General features: G+C 43.9%; 1 protein-coding gene across 2 annotated transcripts in view; it reads left to right on the top strand.

The window, feature by feature from the left end:
- The window catches only part of ptprub (protein tyrosine phosphatase receptor type Ub), a 194804-nt gene that overhangs the window by 121965 nt on the left and 54313 nt on the right, over window positions 1–18526 (top strand). For both annotated transcript variants that reach the window (XM_080895361.1, XM_080895362.1), the window contains exons 6-10: window positions 1524–1698; window positions 5595–5888; window positions 11014–11331; window positions 14348–14457; window positions 17779–17980. In XM_080895361.1, coding sequence (XP_080751487.1) covers window positions 1524–1698; window positions 5595–5888; window positions 11014–11331; window positions 14348–14457; window positions 17779–17980 — 1099 coding nt within the window. The remainder of the gene's footprint in view (window positions 1–1523; window positions 1699–5594; window positions 5889–11013; window positions 11332–14347; window positions 14458–17778; window positions 17981–18526) is intronic.

Here is an 18526-nt window from a genome sequence, read left to right on the forward strand (position 1 = left end):
GTATTTCAGAAACTGCTGACCTCTGTTGATGTCAGAGAAGAATGCCCAGACTGCGTGATGGGAGGACAAGAGCAACTCAAAATAAAAGCTACTTACAACCAAGATATGCAGAAGAGCATCTCTGAATATGTTAAACGGGGTACAGCAACAGAAGACTACTGTGGGTGTGACTCCTGTCACTTAAGAACAGGAAACTGAGGCTGCAATTTGCACAAGCTTAAATTGAACAAGGGAAAACTGGAAAAACACTGACTGGTTGGATGTGTGGAGCAACATTCAGATGGTAGGGTCAGAATCTGGTATAAGCAACATGAATGCATGGATCCATCTTGCTTCGTATCAATTGTTCAGACAGGTGGTGGTGTAATAGTATCAGGGATATTTTCCTGGCACACTTTGAGCTCTTTAGTACTAAGTGATTTTCATAACCTGAGTATTATTACTGACTTTTTATGACTACAGTGTACTGATCTTTGGATGGCTGTTTCCAGCAGGTTAACGCACAGTGATACAAAGCGAATATCATCTCAAACTGGTTTCTTAAACATGACGATGAGTTCACTGTACTCAAATGGCCTCCACAGTCACCAGATCTCAATCTAATAGAGCACCTTTGGGATGTAGTGGAACAGTAGATTCTCAACTTGGATATGCAGCTGACATATCTGCAGAAGCTGTGTGATGCTATTTTGCATTAATATGGACCCAAATCTCTGAGGAGTGTTTTCAGGAGCTTGTTTTACTGGTGCCAGAGTCAGAAGTCAGAAAAAAACTGCAAAAGTTGCAGAGTATACCTAATGAAGTGTCTGGTGATGGTATATGCTATAACATTACAGGCAAACATCCCCAGCTATTCTGGGATTCCGCGTGGATATGACACAAACATGCTCTGTAATACTAATACTGTCAACGTAAAGCATACAACTCCATGCAGATTGAACATCTGCATATTTTTCATGCCTTTAAATAACTAATATTTGCTAAAAATCTGTTTTAATTAGTGAGTCAGTCAGCGAGGTCTTCCATCAGCTGAAGGGACACTCCGCTAATTTTACAACTGAAGGTCAGTTTCCAGTCATGGTGAGGGCCACTCAGTATGTGACAGCCGTTGTCTTCTGCCGTCCTTCAGGCCTTCATTACAAACTGGGACACTGAGTCTGAAAGATGTCAAGGCTGTAATGGAGAGACTTTATCATGTTGCATTATCCCATGCCAAAGATCTTGGGTGTTGACAACTTGACTCATGCTAAAGAGTAACAGTGAGGACATCTCAGCCTTCAATGCCTGCCTTTTTTTGCATAGCTCTAGATTTTAAAGACTCTGACTACGTCATTCAGAGTTATTATGCATTTGTATTTTGTGAATTTTTCACACTACTACAGAAACATCTACACTTATGTGCGTGCGGGTGTAAAAGACTGTGTTATTGTGCTGTATAAGATGATTTATATCTGTGTGCGTGTGAGAGGGACAGGTCATGGCCTATCCTGGTTTCTCTGACCATGTCCTTTTCTGCTTTCCAGAGACACAATGGGGACATTTTAACAATGGCGTCAGTCAAGCACCTGAGCCATCGGCGCTTTGTGGTGTCCTTCCAGCTCGACAGCGTCCAGCGAACTGATCAAGACCTTTACCGCTGCGTCACTCAGTCCCCCAGAGGCTCCGGAGTCTCAAACTTTGCTGAACTCGTTGTCAAAGGTAAACATCCTTTTCCCTTTTCTCTGACTGTTATTATTGTTTTCTTTTAGCCTTCATTCTCCATCATCCCAGCCGTTATGATTTCCTGCTTTTCTTGGACACAGTACAGTACTGCATGTGATTGAAAGAAGAATTAAAAAGGAAACAGATACCCACAGGATATCATTTGTGCATGACTGCGAATGTCTCGCGCATTTATTTCTAATTTATTTCCAGAGAAATTTCTTATTCACAATTTGTATGCTACAGCGACCACTTGAAGGCTTTTTAAGTGATATCCAGGTCGTGTCCAAATTCATGGGCTACATTCTCCCGAGGACCCGGCCTTCGCGGTCTACGTGGGCCGGGTCCTCAGAAGATCGGGTAGGCCGGAAGTAAACGGCCGTGAAATTGGACGGTCTAGCCTTCTGATTAGCGTCACCGCTGTCTCGGTGGAGTTTAATAAACTCAGCCGTCTGCTCCTTGCTGTCTAAAATATAACAGGACACTGGAGTAAACTCTCGGCCATCTCACACTTCTGTTTAATCAGTTTTCTGTTTGACGTTTAGTCAGCTGTGTAAAAACCAAGGAGGAACCCACCCGGGGGATTAATAAAGTTTTATTTTATCTAATAACTTTAATCTCAGCCAAACCGATTTACTCACGAACAAACAAAACACTGAAAAAAAGCCCAACAATAACATTTTTAGGTTGTCTAAGTGACTTATATATTACGTTTGTCACGGCCGGGCGGGTTACACACAGTAATTCGGCGTGCCCGTGTGGCGTGTTGGCTAGACCCAAGCGCGGCGAAGGCTAGCGGTGGGTTTGGAGCAGGCACGCAGTTATTCTAGTAACGATCAGTGCACGAAGCGTGGCTTCGGAACGGTCGTTACCGACAGAGAGCGAGCGGAGCCGGGAAGAGAAAAAGGATTGAAGGGATAATCACTCACGGTTGCTGAATCAGGCGGAGACTGACGTCGGCAGAGTTTCGGAGCTCCTGACACGAAGAGAATGATGTCTGGCGTCTCTCTTTTAACCCCGGCCCCGTGATCAGCTGATCACAGCTGATCACCGGCTGACAACGTTTAACCCGAGCAGCGAAAGTCCGCGGTGATCTGAAAATGATGTGCCGGGAGTTGTGCCATTCTCGGCCGCATCAGTAACCCTCGAGCTCCCGGCTAGCTATCGAGCTGGTGGGAAGCAGACGTCTCCGAAAACGTCGAAGCACTTTAGCAAAGATGCGATATCTTGATAAACCGAGCAGATATTTGATGTTTACACAGCTACTTTCTCGCCTGAAAATATGTTAAAAGTTTATTTTGTGACCCAGAAAGATTAATAAGAGTAATTTTAAAACTTAGTAGCGGCCGCCATTAGCCGGAAACTGGAGCTTGGCTGGGCCGCGCTATGAATTCTGGGATATGGTGGGCCACGAAGGACACACCCGACCCATCCTTCAAATTCGGAAAAAGGAGCACGCATTTGTCGGCTGCATTCGGAGGGGTCTACGAATTTGGACAGCCTTCGGCGCGTCGCTGTGACGTAATCGGTCTACAAATGCGGCCTCAGGAGAATGCAGCCCATGAATTTGGACACGACACCACAGTCTCCCTGGCATGTGCGGCATCCTGAGCTGTAGTTGCCAGATAGACTGCCATACTGAGCTCTTCAGCTCTCTGTCAGAAGGCAGTTCACTTGCCTGGGACTCCTGCAGCCCTTGTCATATCATGTAGCGCAGATGGTGACCTCACTACCATTACTCACTCCATCCCCACCGCCCAACACCACCGCTTTGACAGCATAGTAATGACATGGCTTGCGGGATGGTTTGCTGGCATAACAAACCCGAGCCCTCAGCAAAGTAAAGAAAGGAAAATAAGGATGTAAGGGATTCTCAATCCCCTTGTCCTCTACTGTATGCTCTTGTTATTACGTTTTTAAAGACCGAATGGAGCGCAAATGAGAGTGAGGACAAGCTCAAAAGGAGTTTTTAAGCCAAGCTAGCAGAGTGGCTCTGTGGATATCAGTGTCTGTCGCTTGGCTGGCTGATAGATTGGTGCAGTCCACCACTTTGGTGGACAACCGTTGGATGGGCTGCTGTGAATTTTAGCCAACAGTTAGGATCCCACCACGAGGAAGCCCCCTGCTTTTGTAGTTTTTTTAAAGTGCTGGGCACATGCATGAGATTGTCTTTTTTTTTTTTTTTTTTGCAGCACCATAATCTCAAACCATCCATCAACGTCAGCTGTATTTACTACGAGTTAGTGAATGTTAGGATGCTCACATGCTTAAATTACATTGTGAACATGGCACATATGAGCTTTGTAATGCCTCGCTTCCATAGTCCTTTTACTGATAAGACAACGTGGGTTGATTTTAGTGTCGCGATAGACTGATTTGCTGCAAAAAGGAGCCCCCTTTGCTAGAACGTTAACCAGCGAGTGCCAGAAAACCAGGACACAGCGAATGTACTTGACAGATGGCTGTGATTTGCTCACACTCTCAGTGAATAAGTGTCATTGTGTCTTTGTGGTTGTTGCTTTCCTTATTTTGTTATAATCAGGACAAAGATGTTCTTTCTGGCAAGGCTGCACCACCAGTAAATGCGATGGCCAGTTAAGTTATTCTCATGTCAGCTGCCTGAAACTCCATAACTGGCTGTGCTCTTCGCTGACTTAACAAGGCTTTCATAAATCCCTTTTCCCCTCTGCTCTGCTAAAAAGAGCCTAATCATCCCCTTAATGAGTTGGATCTACTCGTTTATATAATGCAGAAAGAATGCGAGAATCATAGTAAACCCTTCTACTGCTCCACGGAGGGCTCGGAGATAGCTACATGATTAATAAAACAGTTTTACCTTGTCCGTATGTCTCGGGCTATTGTTGTGGGCCCTGAGTTTATATGTGCACACATATTCTGTCCTAAGCATATTTGAAAATGCATTGGCAGAAACAAATGTTGCACCGACGAGGAGTCCCACATTAAACAGACACTAGCACTGAGAGCTTGCTTTGTTTTCATGGAAGTGACAACTATTAATGAACTAAGGGGGGGATACAATAAATTAGCAGATAAAATTGAGTCTACTTAAAGTGTGAAAGGGGTAGGTGAGATACTTTGAAGGTAATCGCACTGGCTGTTTGCCTGTTTGCTCAAATTTGGCCTTTTATTATAGATGCATCCATTGACAGTTAAAAGATGAGCTGCTGCAGGCACAAAGAAGCAATACAGAGTAGAGGTGAAGTTGTCGAAAAACCCACAGAGAGGAGGGCCATAAAAGACAGAGGCAGGGATGAAGGATTAGTCACAGCCACAGATCTAACTCTGATCTTTTCTCATGCTTTGTCCACATTTCTTTTGGCTTTCCCATCCCTCACTCTCACGGTTGCCTGTGTAAGTGTTTAGCGGCTTGGATCTTCCAGAAAGTGACGTGGGCAGTGGTATTAATTCTCAGTTTGCCAGGCTTTACCAGCAGTAATGTATTCAGCTCTTTCATCGTGGTGGCCGGCTGTCTGAGAAGTTGGAGAAAAACACGCACAGTAATTATTGTCTGAGTTACAGGGAATGTCACGTTCAATGCGACGCATGCACAGCTGTTTTTTGCACTCACCCCTTTGCTAAAAAATGTATGCAAGGCTCTGAACGCCCCGTTAATAGGTATGACTAATCTGCTATTTGAACATAGTTTGACCTGCTCACATCCTGCAGTCTCTAGAGACTCATTTAAGACTCAGTGGGCTTTAACATAGCCAGAAATCTATTTGCATACGCCTGATTAGTAAAATTATTAGCACAACTTTACCACCCTAGATTGTGCAGCAGTGCTGCCGGCCTGCCAGGAAGTGCTTTTATCAATACCAATGTGTTCTTAACCAGCAAAACGAGAAAACACTGCTTTTCATTTTCTCCGACAGTACCCCCATCCCCCATTGCGCCGCCTCAGCTTCTGCGTGCTGGCTCCACTTACCTGATCATCCAGCTCAACACCAACTCTATCCTGGGAGATGGCCCTATTATCAGGAAGGAGATTGAGTATCGTGCCAGCCAGTCTCCATGGTCAGAGGTGCATGGAGTCAACATGGTCACCTATAAGCTGTGGCACCTGGATCCAGACACAGAGTATCACATCAGCGTGCTGCTGACTCGACCGGGAGAGGGCGGAACCGGCCCTCCGGGACCTCCTCTCGTGAGCAGGACCAAGTGTGCAGGTGACTAATAATTGTTCCCAAACTCATAAAAATGGGATTTTATGCTGTATATATTCTCTCTTTTAACACAGGAAGTGTGTTTTCTTTTAAGGATTTAAAGAAGATTAATGGGGTAAATGTACCAAACGATGACATAAGGAGCTAAACACACTCTTGAGGAGTGTATCATCCATACTGCACGGTACTCTCTGGAGATTCCTTGTAAGCAGACAAAAATTGCTGCTAATCACCCAAAATTCATTTTGCATATCCCTGATATGCACACACATGAGTGTGCTTCCCTTCTTGCAAAGCTTCAACCTCGGTTTACGTGTTTACTATTAAGCAGTACGAGTCCTTCCTGCTTGTGCCGGCTCGTTGATATTTTCCATGGCCCGCTACCTGTCACGCCACCTTACGTCGACGTGCCTCTTAGTGCGTGTGCACGAGACAATAAGAAGACGCTCCACTCGAAAGCTCCACGGGGAAGCTTTAATTTGAATAACAGATGAATGTCTGCCTTATCGTTAACATCTTGTTTATGCCAGTGTGCAGCTCTAAATCTTGTATGCTGTCATGTGTGAAGAGACGATGACAGTCTTGTCAGCTGTTTCCTTTTTGGAGTTGTTACAAAAGTGAGAACATTTCTTTTTTTAAACATCTTTTTTTTTTTTTTATTGGGGGTTGATATTGCGTGGAAATAGCTCACCAAACAAACAACACGTTGTGTTTCTGAAAAACCTCTGAGGTATCTGCATTATTTAGGCAATGCAGTACCCCCGAGCAAACCATATGAGAATAAAGTACGTTGAACACTAATAAACTGTAAAGTGCGAGGCAGCTCTCATCCTCTACTTTAGCTCAGCTCAGTGAATTTCTAAATCAGATAGGCTTATACTTTTAATTTTGGCTATGATAATACTTGTAGATATGGCCCCTTCTTATGATGAAGCTGTTCTAATAAAGACCCTCAGCTCATTGTACTGATGCCCAACAGCCACACACTGTAACTTAAAGGAAGCTTACAATATGAGACTGCGCTGGTCACGATAATCTGCTAAAATTCAATCAGTGAGAAGCTGATAGACAAGTTCTGACTCAGTCGCTGCATATACTGCACTTATCTCATAAGAAAGGCATATTTGTTATCACTGGTGTTCTCTGAACTCTGTAGCCAAGGAGACTGAAAGGGACTTTATTTGCTGCCAGCATAGCAATATTGCTTTGACGGTTATTTAAAAGATAACAGCTGGCTGACTGCAGTAGCTAGTCTAAAAAGGGGCTTCTTTGGTATCTATTGGAGGAGACAGAAATTTTATTTGGCTAGTGTAACAAATGGACAAGAATCAGCAGGTGAAAGATTTTCTTGATTTGTCAGAAAACAGTGAAAAAAGCAGATTTTTTGGCTAATAATAACTCAACAATGTTGATTTCTGCCTACTGCAATTTAAAAAGAGACAGCTCATTATCATTTGACTCTTACAGTATTCAGACTAACACTTAACAATTCCCCAAATCATCATTTTTCTCTGGTCCATTTTAAGGCTCTGATCAAGCCTTTTTATTGTTTTTGTTCATTTTGTCCCGCTCGCGTTTCCCGTCTCTGTCGTTCGTCACTGTTCAGACACAGAACACCCAGGAGAAGAGCAGGGCCCCATAACCGTGCTCTCTTTTAAATATACATACAACAAACTGTGTTACTGCAGATGCACACACAGAAGCTGCAGGTAGTCATTACCGCTGCCTGAATCTGCAATGTGTGCGATGTAGTCACAGACACACAAAATGGAGAGCTTTGTGTTACCCAAAGGCAGTCTGTGGATTCACGTCTTCCATGGTCATCACTCTTCTCTATGCCCAACGGTCTCTCCCTGCCACACACCATCCCTCACATATCTTCCTACCCTGCTCCACTAGAGCCTCCCTGGCCTCCTCTCCAATGACATATTAAAGCTACTCTCCTCTCCCAACAGCCAGAGACACCCCTCATTCATCAGGCGCCGTGAGTGAGCTCTCTGCCCTCCTTCGCCTATCCCCACACACCGCTCCGCAACAACGAGAGACAGATAAAATTCCCAATAAAAAAAAAAAGGTTGATAGCAAGAAGAAGTAGAGTAGAGGGAAGGCGATGGCGGTGGAGTCGGGGTAGTTTTTCAAAGTGAGAGTAAAAATGAAAGCGAGCGTGCGAGAGGTGAAGCGAGAGCGGAATCATAACGTACGGAAATTGCTTTCACAGTTGCTGCTATCGGTGTTTGTGAAAGTCACTAAACTCTGCCTTTAATGATGTATTTACATTTCAACCACTGTGACATTAGGTTGTTCAGCCATGTGTGGGATAAGTAATACTGCTGTGTTTGCTGAGCTGTTAAACAGGGCATTTAGATGCAGCACTAGTTCAACACAGAGGAAGTGTAGGTGAAATTAATTTGGCCCATCAGTGTATCTTGTACATATATATACGTGTGTGTCTGTGTGTGTTGTGGGGGCTTCATTTGATTGGCTTTTGCGACACAAATCAGTGTTTACAGTTCTGACACGTGTGTATTTTGTTATACACTTCAACACTATGAATCTCCTCCTGGTGCGTCTCACATTCTTGACCCTTCAGTAGCTCTAATAACCGGCTGTCTCCCAGAGTTCCCCTGACCCAAACCTTCAAACCATCTGGTGCACGCCACCCCTGCTCACCCTGCATGCTTCTGCTGAATCCTGAATACAGACAGACGCACATGCACTCGCTGCTGGCCCGATTACATTTAAGTATGAGAAAATAGATCGGCGGGGTTGCTGTTGTTGTTGTGGTTTGGTTTCGGGGAAGGTTGTAATTATCCGGTGAACAGAAGGGATATTTTGGACCCTCTTTTGTATTTAGGAAGTGAATTTCCTCTCCCGAAGCCGTGTCTCACCACCGTGACTAATCTGGCTCTTTCATGGTGAAGCATGTTGGCTAGCCGGCTGCGCTGTGCACATATACATCCTTGTGGTGGCGAGCCATCCTAGCGCCGCTGCTGTAAAACTAATGGCCGTGAATGTGAACACGGTCTCCACCTGGCTCCGATGGTCATCCAGGTGTGCCTGATGAGCCATTGCTGTGATTATCAGCACGGTGCATTAGCACAGCTTGAAGCCCCTCAAGTAAACCACAGAGGAGAGGCGAGCGTTTGTACTGCAGGTGGTCCCCAAACTATGCTAATGGGCTTCCACCTGCTGCTGGGTCACTGAACCTTCTGGAAAGCCCCTGCCCGTGATGCTTTTGGTCTGTTAGAGGGAGCCAACGCTGGAGCCCGACTAAAATTAGGCACATTAGGAACACAAGTGCTTTGCCTTACTTGGCATGTCGTTTATCATGTCTTCCATTCAGAGGCAGAATTCCCTATATGGGTAGATTTGGATTTCTGTGCACCAGGGTGTGAGTGAATGTCTGTATAACACAATCTATACTGCTGCTGTCCCATGCTACAATTTTAGAGGAAGTAAACCAGAACCAATCACATCTTCTCTAACTTCCAATCTCCGTTCATCACCACGGTGCTGTGGGCTTTCGTCCATGTTGGGACGGCTGCAGTTTTCATGCCACGGGGTGCCAGGGAACGGGTGCCCGTGGCATACAGACAAATAAGACGAGGCTAGGGGAAGGGGCTGGCACAAATGTCCACTTTGAGAAAACCCATAATGAGCACACTGTGGCCGCTTTGGTGGCGCTTTCATCAACTCAGCAGTTAAATGCCTCTCTTTATTTAGCTCCCAGACTGTGCAGACTGTCAACTGCACCATCAAGACAATCCTCAGTCACAATGAACAATGGTACATTAACATTTCTTACTGGGTGCAGTCTACTACGGTGCGATTACCGTGCCCACCCATTTATCTACCGTCACATTACTCTGGATGAGGTTCAGATCAATGCTCTGTTCATATTTCCATCTACCCTGAGATGCCAGATAGCAAATTAAAAGAGAAAGTTGGTGATTGCAGAGACCTTTAGTATAGATTGGAACTGTCATAAAATCTCCACTGCTCTAGCTAAGTGTCTCAGACAGTCTGGAATATATATATATATATATATGTACATATGTATGTGATGTCTGTTTGTGTGCCTGTGTGTCCTTGCACAAGTACAGAGCACCTTTTGAATCCATTTTCTCAGATAATACTTGTCTTAATGCATTAGCCCCTGCTCAGTGATGCATTAGCCACTTTATTTAAGTTCTCTGCACTAATCTGTGCTGCAGCGAGAATCCCTCTGAGTGTGCAAGTCAGCGAGGGAATGAAGACCTTGGCCAGTAACCTCAAACTCCACTGATCTCTTGCTGTACCCGATATCTTTGCTGTCATTCCCTGCCTCCCTGGCCCATTACTCATCGTGCCCTATTAAAAGAATAAAGCCATACAATGCATTATGTAGCATATTGCTTGACAAAAACGGCATTGATTGTGTTAATAATTTCCACTGATAAATACCTCCATTGATACGGAGGATGTCCTTGGCTTAACTTGGCCTTGCTTCAGTTTCGGACGTCCTCCCGAACACTGGCTGGTCTGTGCCTCTGGGTATAGAGGCTCTCTGTATCTTTCAGTGAGCAAATAAATTCAAGGGGAATATCACAGACGCAGCTGTTGTTCTTTTAGTACGAGTTAGAGAAAGTCGGGGTTAACCCGCCAGTGACCAGAATTAACTCGGTGCCTTCTAAAAATATGGACCGGGCCACAGCGATGACCCGTCAGTAACACTGACCAGCGGAAGTGAATGCTCTTGTGTTTTTTGTATGTGGATTAAACCTCAGGGCGAAGGAGTGAAACTACTGCATGACCACTTTGCTCTGCGGTAGGGGAAAGGGAGGAGACTGGTGGGAGTGCAACAGCAACCCGCGGCCTGTCCGATTAATTAGCGCAATTGGTGTGAGTTCCTGTTCTGCCATCAGGGATGTGGGTGTGTTGTGCTGGCAGCAAAATGACCTCTGCACTGTGGCAGGGCAGTATGGCGGCACGTAGAAGAGGAACAGCTTGAAAACTGCCCGGGTGGTCCTGTTATATTAGTAATGCAGGCTATTTGCTGGATGTTCTGTCAAAAATCCAATATTTCACAATAAAAGCTTACCTGTGTCTTGTCCGTATCTCTCATTTCCTTTTCCTCAATCTCTCACAGAGCCCATGCGCGCATTACGGGGACTCGCCGCCACAGATATCCAGCCCAGGCAGTTGTCCCTGCAGTGGGAGAATTTGGCGTTCAACCTGACACGCTGCCACACCTACTCAGTGTCCCTGTGCTACCGCTACACCATGGCGGGAGGAGGCGGCGGCCACAACACCACCGTACGCGAGTGCCTTGCAGTGGAACACAATGCCTCACGCTTCACGCTGCGTGATCTGCCACCCTACCATGCCATCCATGTCCGTCTGTCACTGGCAAATCCAGAGGGGAAGAAAGAGGGCAGAGAGGTCACCTTTCAGACGGAGGAGGACAGTAAGTCCCAGAAGGAGATTACAGAAAAGACAGTAGATAGATGGTAAAAGACGGAGCGCAGAGAAACTAAAACCGAATAGAGCCACTGGATGAATGCTACACATTCAAGGTTCACTACCAGTTTATTAGATCTGCAGCAAAGTGCAACATTAATATCTGATCAAATGTTTCTTAAAGTTCTAATGATTTCAGTGAAACTGTTTTATAATGGCGGATGTAGTCTGTGTTGCTGTTGAAACAGGCGTTTCTGTTTATTATCTTTTCCACCTCATTTAAATCAATGAAGGGAGGCTAAATAACAGAATCACCTTGCTTTATATTGCAGTACAACTGAGAGAAACAAAAAGCTGAGCGCTTCCGAGATTAAAATAAAAAATCCAATCAACACCTTTCCGAAACACTTTTCTTCAAAAGCATTGTAACCTTGATGAAGGTGAGAATATTGTAGGACTGTTGCTTTAAAAAGCTGTAACATTAGCAAGGTGTACTAATATTAGAGCAGCTGGGAAAAATCTTAAAGCTGCTCTCGCTCCTTAACAGCCAAAGACACCGTCATTCATCAGGCCTTCATATTATAAATGTTATTTTCTTAAAAAACAAACAAACAGAAACCCTCCACTCTCCAATTATCACAAAGTACAAGTTCCGATAATATGTGGTTCCCACTAAATGTTGGCAGTCCAACGTTTTATTGCCTTAAAGCATTTGCTCAGTTTGTCACATGCTAAACTGCGGTCTGGGGTTAGCTCACTGTATGTTCTCATAATAAGTGCAGGCTTCCCACATTGAAACTGTCCCATGTTATAATTTTGTGGACATACACCACCTCCCTAGGATTGTGTCGTCCCTCTTTTGCTTGCAAAAAAGCCCTGAGCTATTGAGGCATGGACTTCACCCGACCCCTAAGATGTGCTGGTGTATCTGGCACCAAGCTGTTAGAAACAGAACCTTTAAGCCCTGTAAATTGTAAGATGAAGCCTCCATGGACTTGTTAGACTTGTTTGTCGAGCACATCCCACAGATGCTTGATTGGATTGAGATTTCAAGGGGAATTTAGAGGCTAAACAACTTGTTGTTGTGCTCCTGAACTATTTTAGTTTTGTGGCAGGGCGCACTACCCTGCTGAAAGAGGCCACAGCCATCAGGGAATACGGTTTCAGTGCTTAGGTATTGATATATGTCAATGTACCATCCACATGGATGACAGGACCCAAGGTTTCCAAGTAGAAAGCCTCACACTGCCTCCGGTGGCTGGTCTTCCTCCCGTAGTGTCCAACTCCAGGCCTCAAGGGCTGCTGTCCTATAGGTTTTAAATGTGTCCTTGATCCAACATGGCTGATTTAAATGGCTAAATTACCTCCTCAACAAGTTCTCCAGAGGCCTGGTAATGAACGAATCATTTGATTCAGCGGCGTTGGCCCAGGGTGAGATCAAAAACCTGCAGGACACCGGCCCTTGAGGCCTGGAGTTGGACACCCCTGCCATAGTGCATCCTAACACCAGGTGTTTCACCATGGTAAGCGATGCACACACAACCGGCCATCCATGTGATGTCAAAGAAAATGTGGATACCTTCCTCCATGGCTCCGTGGTCCAGTTCTGATGCTTCGTGACCATTGCTGGTGCTTTTATTTGGGGACAGGGGTACACAACAAACTGCAATGCGGATGTAGATTCTGACACCTTTCTACCAGAACAGCTCTGTGCATTAGTGATCCTTGGTCACCTGTAACCTTGCTGCTGGTTCACCGCTGTTCTTTCTTTGTGTTTGATAGATATAAACCACTGCAGACTGGGAACATCCCAGAGTTACAGTCCTGGAGATGATCTGACCCAGTTATCTAGCATCACAATTTGGCACATCTCAGACTTGCTCAGATCCTTAGGTTTGCCAGATTTCTGCTTCTAACAAATCAGCTTTGAGGACAAAATGTTCACTTGCTCCTTAATATCACCCACTCACTAACAGGTGCCATGATGAAGAGATAATCAGTGTTATTTGCTTCACCTGGCAGTGGTCATAATGTTATGCCAGATTGGTGTAATTCTGCTTTTCCATCAGTGTTCAAAATACACAAATCCATTATCAGCCCAGTTTTGTGTAATTAAAACTTCTCCTCCCCTCTCCCTTACGCATTAATACAGAAAGGGTGACCGGCTGACTGAGTCAGCATCACAAAAGATCCATTTCATTTTTAGATGGAAATAACATAAAAGAGAAAACATATCTGAGACTCGGGCAATCCCGAGATAGGATTTGGTTCTTATTTCTTATCTCCTATTATTCCTGTGTGCCTTCACAGATTTTCTGCGTGGTGGCTAAAAGAGAAATCAATTCTGCCGTGAACCAAAAAAAGGAAAAACATCTAAACAAACAGGATTTTTCAGAAAGCTACATACACACATATGTACAGAGAAAGATAGAAAAAGAGCAACCAAATAAGAGAGTGAATGTTTTTCTTTTGCTTAGATAAAGATGAGTATATGTATAAATACAAACAGTGTGTGCCAATTAGAACCACCTTTTCCAAAAGTCCCAATAAGCAAATTTGTCATCCTGACTAACCCAATTCAAAAAAACAGTCAACTCAGCTGTTTGGCTCTCGCTTTAGCCTCAGGCCTGAATCTCACATAACAGTCTTCCTCTGCGCAGTACTCGCACAGACCGCTGGGACCAGGACTTCAACTGAATGGCCCCAAAACCATGTATAGTTGAGAGCTCAGGCCTTCACATATTCATCAGTATATTTAAGCTTTGACTGAAGCAGAATAAAAAAATATAATTCTTTTATAATATTTTCTTTTTTCTCATCTTTGTAATGGGTGCATAATTTATGCAGTTCTGTATCCTTTTTGTGAGTTTTGCCTGCCTACTGCTCTGTGTGTCAGAGTGCTTTGTGTGATGCGTCGCTCTGGGCCACAATGACATTCACTCTGTGATATTGACAGGAGAGGATCACTGTGTGATTAGCCCTTCAGTTTCCCTGACAAATGTTTGTTCTGTAATTTCTCATAGTCCCCGGAGGCATCGCACCGGAGTCGCTCACCTTCACCCCACTGGATGACATGATCTTCCTGAAGTGGGAGGAGCCTGTTGAGCCCAATGGACTTATTACCCAGTATGAGGTGAGCCCATGGAGACATGAGGGTGAATTTCTTCGATGTGTAAATTTAATTGGTTGTAGAGTTTGGTGGATTGGGGCAGGTGCGAGCATTTAGTAGTCTCTCTGTTATCATTGTTGGCTCCGCTGGACTTAAAAGTTGACTTAATCAGCTAACATGGTTGCTGTGCTGTTGTTTGCTGATTCTTTTAATGATTCTGGAGTGTAAACATATTCAAATCTAATAACAAGCAAGGCTGTACCCATGCATATCAGCATGTTAAATACCAGTGGCTGGATGGGTGATTAATCAACTTCTCTGTGCTTTATCTTGAACTTTATTCAGGGTTGCCATGGTTTGCGTACCAGAAACTAACTGGGAAAATATTTCTGTGTACAAAGTCTGCAAACGTATAGATGTCAAAATCCTGAACTGTCTGATGATGATGAATCAGTTATTTAAGTGCAGTCTGTACAGTAGTGATTTTAGACTACAACTAAAAGAGAATTTCATATGCTCAGATGAATCTTTAAAATAATGAAATTACATTGATCTACAGTAAAATAAACACAGATATTAAACGTGTTATTGCTAGGAAACCATCAAACTAGCTCGTATTCTCTAGCCAATAGTAACTCTGATATTCCTCTCCTGCCCTGACAGACAGCTGGAAATTTTAATTTGAACCTGACTTTGGTTGTTTAAATAGTATTATGTTCAATCATATTTCAACGTCCTGTTAAACACTGTCGGCATTTCAGTTGAAAGGCGCAGAGTGAGGTCTCTGTCAGTTTCTCTCCCTCACCTGCCATCCAAGCTATCCGTGCCACCTGCACCGTGGTGCCTTATTTGTAAAGTGGCTTTGACAATACAAAGAAAAACCCAGTAATATTCTAAATAAAGTTGTTAAATATTATATACTACAGATGGAAAGCATAGTGGTATTAACCCTATTGGTATTGTATAGTGATAAAAGTGAGCATCGGGATTGTATGAGTGCATACACTATTGCTGAAAAGAAAAGTGATGCAGGGATGAGTTTTAAGACGTCAAATGTAAAGAATAAAAAAAAATCAGTTTTAATAAATTTAAACATCCTTAATTTTGTAAATCAGGCAAATTAATGAAAGACCATTGAGCCAGTGAGTAAAACATTTGTGCCACGTGTGCCATCAACAGTGTGTCATGTGAGAGACGTAGGTCATACATGCTGCCTGAAAAAAGGAGACTGACACTCTGAACTCAACTATGATAGAAGATCAACTATGATCTTCTTCTGAGATTTTGAGTGGCAATCACTCCTGGGTGTCATCCAATGCAAGACCTCCCCAGAATATATAATGCCTGCAAAGTATAGACGCCTTACTCACAGTTTCAGTAAAAGTCCCGGTGCAGGCATCTGCTGTGTGACCTCTGTAGGATAAAACGTACCTCCAACACATAAAGGGCTGCTGGGATAGTTGGTAAAGTCTTAAAGCTAAGCAAAATGCACGATCAGGCGCTTAACTGCAGGCTGAGTTTCTTTATTGGGTTGCTTGCATCATACATACGACTAAACTCATAAATTAAACTGAGGTGGATGTGGATGTAGTTTGTTCTACTGCTTCCATGCCATTTTTGTGGTCAAGAATAAAATATAATTTTCCCATTTGGTTTGATAAATTTAGAGGTTCTTTTTAAGGGGTTGTTAACTTTATATTCAATATTTTTACCAGCACAAAAAAAAATCTCCAGCAATACAAAAAAAATAACAAACCCAAACAGCATTTTCCTGGAACTGAAACGTGCCTGTTCTTTTTTTGTTTCCTGCCTAGTGCAGAAAATATTTCCCTCTCTAGTTGCTGAACCAATTTCAGCATTGCTGCAACTGGCACAGCACAGATAAAGTATGTGCTTAATCACACAACCGCTCTGCTGCAGTTTATGCTTTTTTCTTTTTCCACCCAACGGACAATGCATGTGTGTCTTTATAAACAAAAATAGCAGCGATGACTGGATATGCTTTTGCTGACCCTTGAGCACATGGCTTGGTCTTCTTGTCCTGTAGAAACAGAGAGTGGCACCTTAATCGATACACAAATTTTTGCTGTAGGGCTTCTGCTTAGCTGGACAATCATTTTGCATTTACTTTACACCCTCTGTCTGCAGAAGAGTTGAGCATGCCTACCCATGCTCAACTCTTCCTTCCGTGGCTTCTCTTGCAATGTCACCTCAAGGATATATTAAATAGAATTTCCAGTTTGACATATAAAGTGGAGGCCGCACAAGATTTTTACACTGTAGTGTACACTGATCTTCCTCAACTGACAAAGAAAGCTTTATACAAAGCTGTAGAAATCCTCTTCATTTCTCTCAGATTAAACTATTGACCAGTCTGCCTGAGCCTATCGACCAGAAAGCTGTCCTGCAAGCCCTCCTCGTTCTTCTGTGCTGGGTCTGGCATTTTTTATGAATGCCTTTGTAGCAGAAACACAGTGGTCTGTCTTTTCTCAGTCACTGGATGGCTCATAATTCTATCTTCTCCCTACGAGCATGAGCAGACATTAAGCTCTTCTTATGATAATCAGCAGAAGCTTCGGTTCAGCTCGAGCGTCAGTGCCGGTGTGTTCAACGTGCACGCGCACGAGCACATACGGTACGCATCGTGTGTGTGTTCGTTTCTTCAGTGAAGTGGATCTCCTCCAGCTCCACGTTTCCCTAATACGCTCACCCTTGTCTGATTGCGGTAAGGTCATCTCATTTAGCTCTCCACTATTTCAAAGAGCATAAGTGGAAATTCTCGTGAGGTAGAGGCACAGCTAATCACCTCTTGAGGAAAAACTTTTGAAAAGATTACACTTTTTTGAGGACACTCTCGCGCACCGATTTCGTAGTGTTAACAAGTGTTAATTAAACTCATAAACACTTCACAGTATTGATTTTCATGCTTGGAAATACTTTTTAGTGCGCGAGGTTCCGTCTCTGGCCTTCATAATGAGTTACTTAGTCAGAAAATCACTTACGGCTTCCAATGCTTCTCACCAGAGCTCCATGTTGCTCGTATGCCTTTGAGCTAATGGCGACCATGCCAATCAAGACGTATTCACCTGAAACTGGAAACCACATGAGAAATTAGCATGTTTATTTAGTGAAGCAGTTTTTATTTCATGTCAAGTGAATCATATCAATGACATATTTAATTTACTACTTATGACCGAGCCATTTGTGCACCTATTTGATGAACTCAACTGGGGGGGAAAAAAAAAAAAAAAATCACAGTTGAAGTTTGTTAGCAGGTATAACAACAGAGCAAAAAAACATTTTAACTGTTTTTTAATGCTGTTTTTATTCCCTATCTGACATCAGATCAGCTACCAGAGTATCGAGTCATCTGATCCGAGCATCAACGTCCCAGGACCCAGGAGAACAGTGTCAAAGCTCAAGAACGAAACCTACCACATGTTCTCCAACCTCCACCCCGGAACGACTTACCTAATCTCCGTCCGGGCACGTACGGCCAAGGGCTTTGGCCAGACGGCCCTCACCGAGATCACCACTAACATCTCTGGTAGGAGCGCCGCTGTCGGAGCATCCGTGCTATCGTGGGCGACGGTGCGAAATCTGGTGTAAAATCGTAAGATAGAAATGAAGGCGGGCGTGTAGAGGCTGTTCTCTGTGCCATCGCTGCCTATCGCTAATGCAGCATGCAGGTACAACAGTGAGACTTCACCCACTGTGTGCTATAATTAGAAATCAGGTTTTCTCTCTTTTAACCTCTGTGTCTTTTCTCCCCTCGCTGAGGCAAAACTGCTGCTCCCAGAGTGCAAGAGCTATTTTCCAATTGCCTTTCCAGTCTAGTGGCACGCTGTCATCTCACAGTCCTCAAGACATAAATTAACTTGCAGGTAGCAGGAAAGCACAACAGAGGGGACACTGCTGTGCGTTATGTATGAAGAAAGATTTAGAACATTCTCGGGACCAGAACACCCCTTCTGAGAGTCTCAGAGCTTATTACTGGTGATAGAAATCCAACCTTTGTGTTTCTGTTTCCTTTTAATGATGCATTTGCGCTTGTTAAGGGATGAGATTACACCTCTGAGGAGCACACAGCACG

Source organism: Rhamphochromis sp. 'chilingali', assembly GCF_963969265.1.
Source record: "Rhamphochromis sp. 'chilingali' genome assembly, chromosome: 11".
Taxonomy (NCBI): Eukaryota; Metazoa; Chordata; class Actinopteri; order Cichliformes; family Cichlidae; genus Rhamphochromis; species Rhamphochromis sp. 'chilingali'.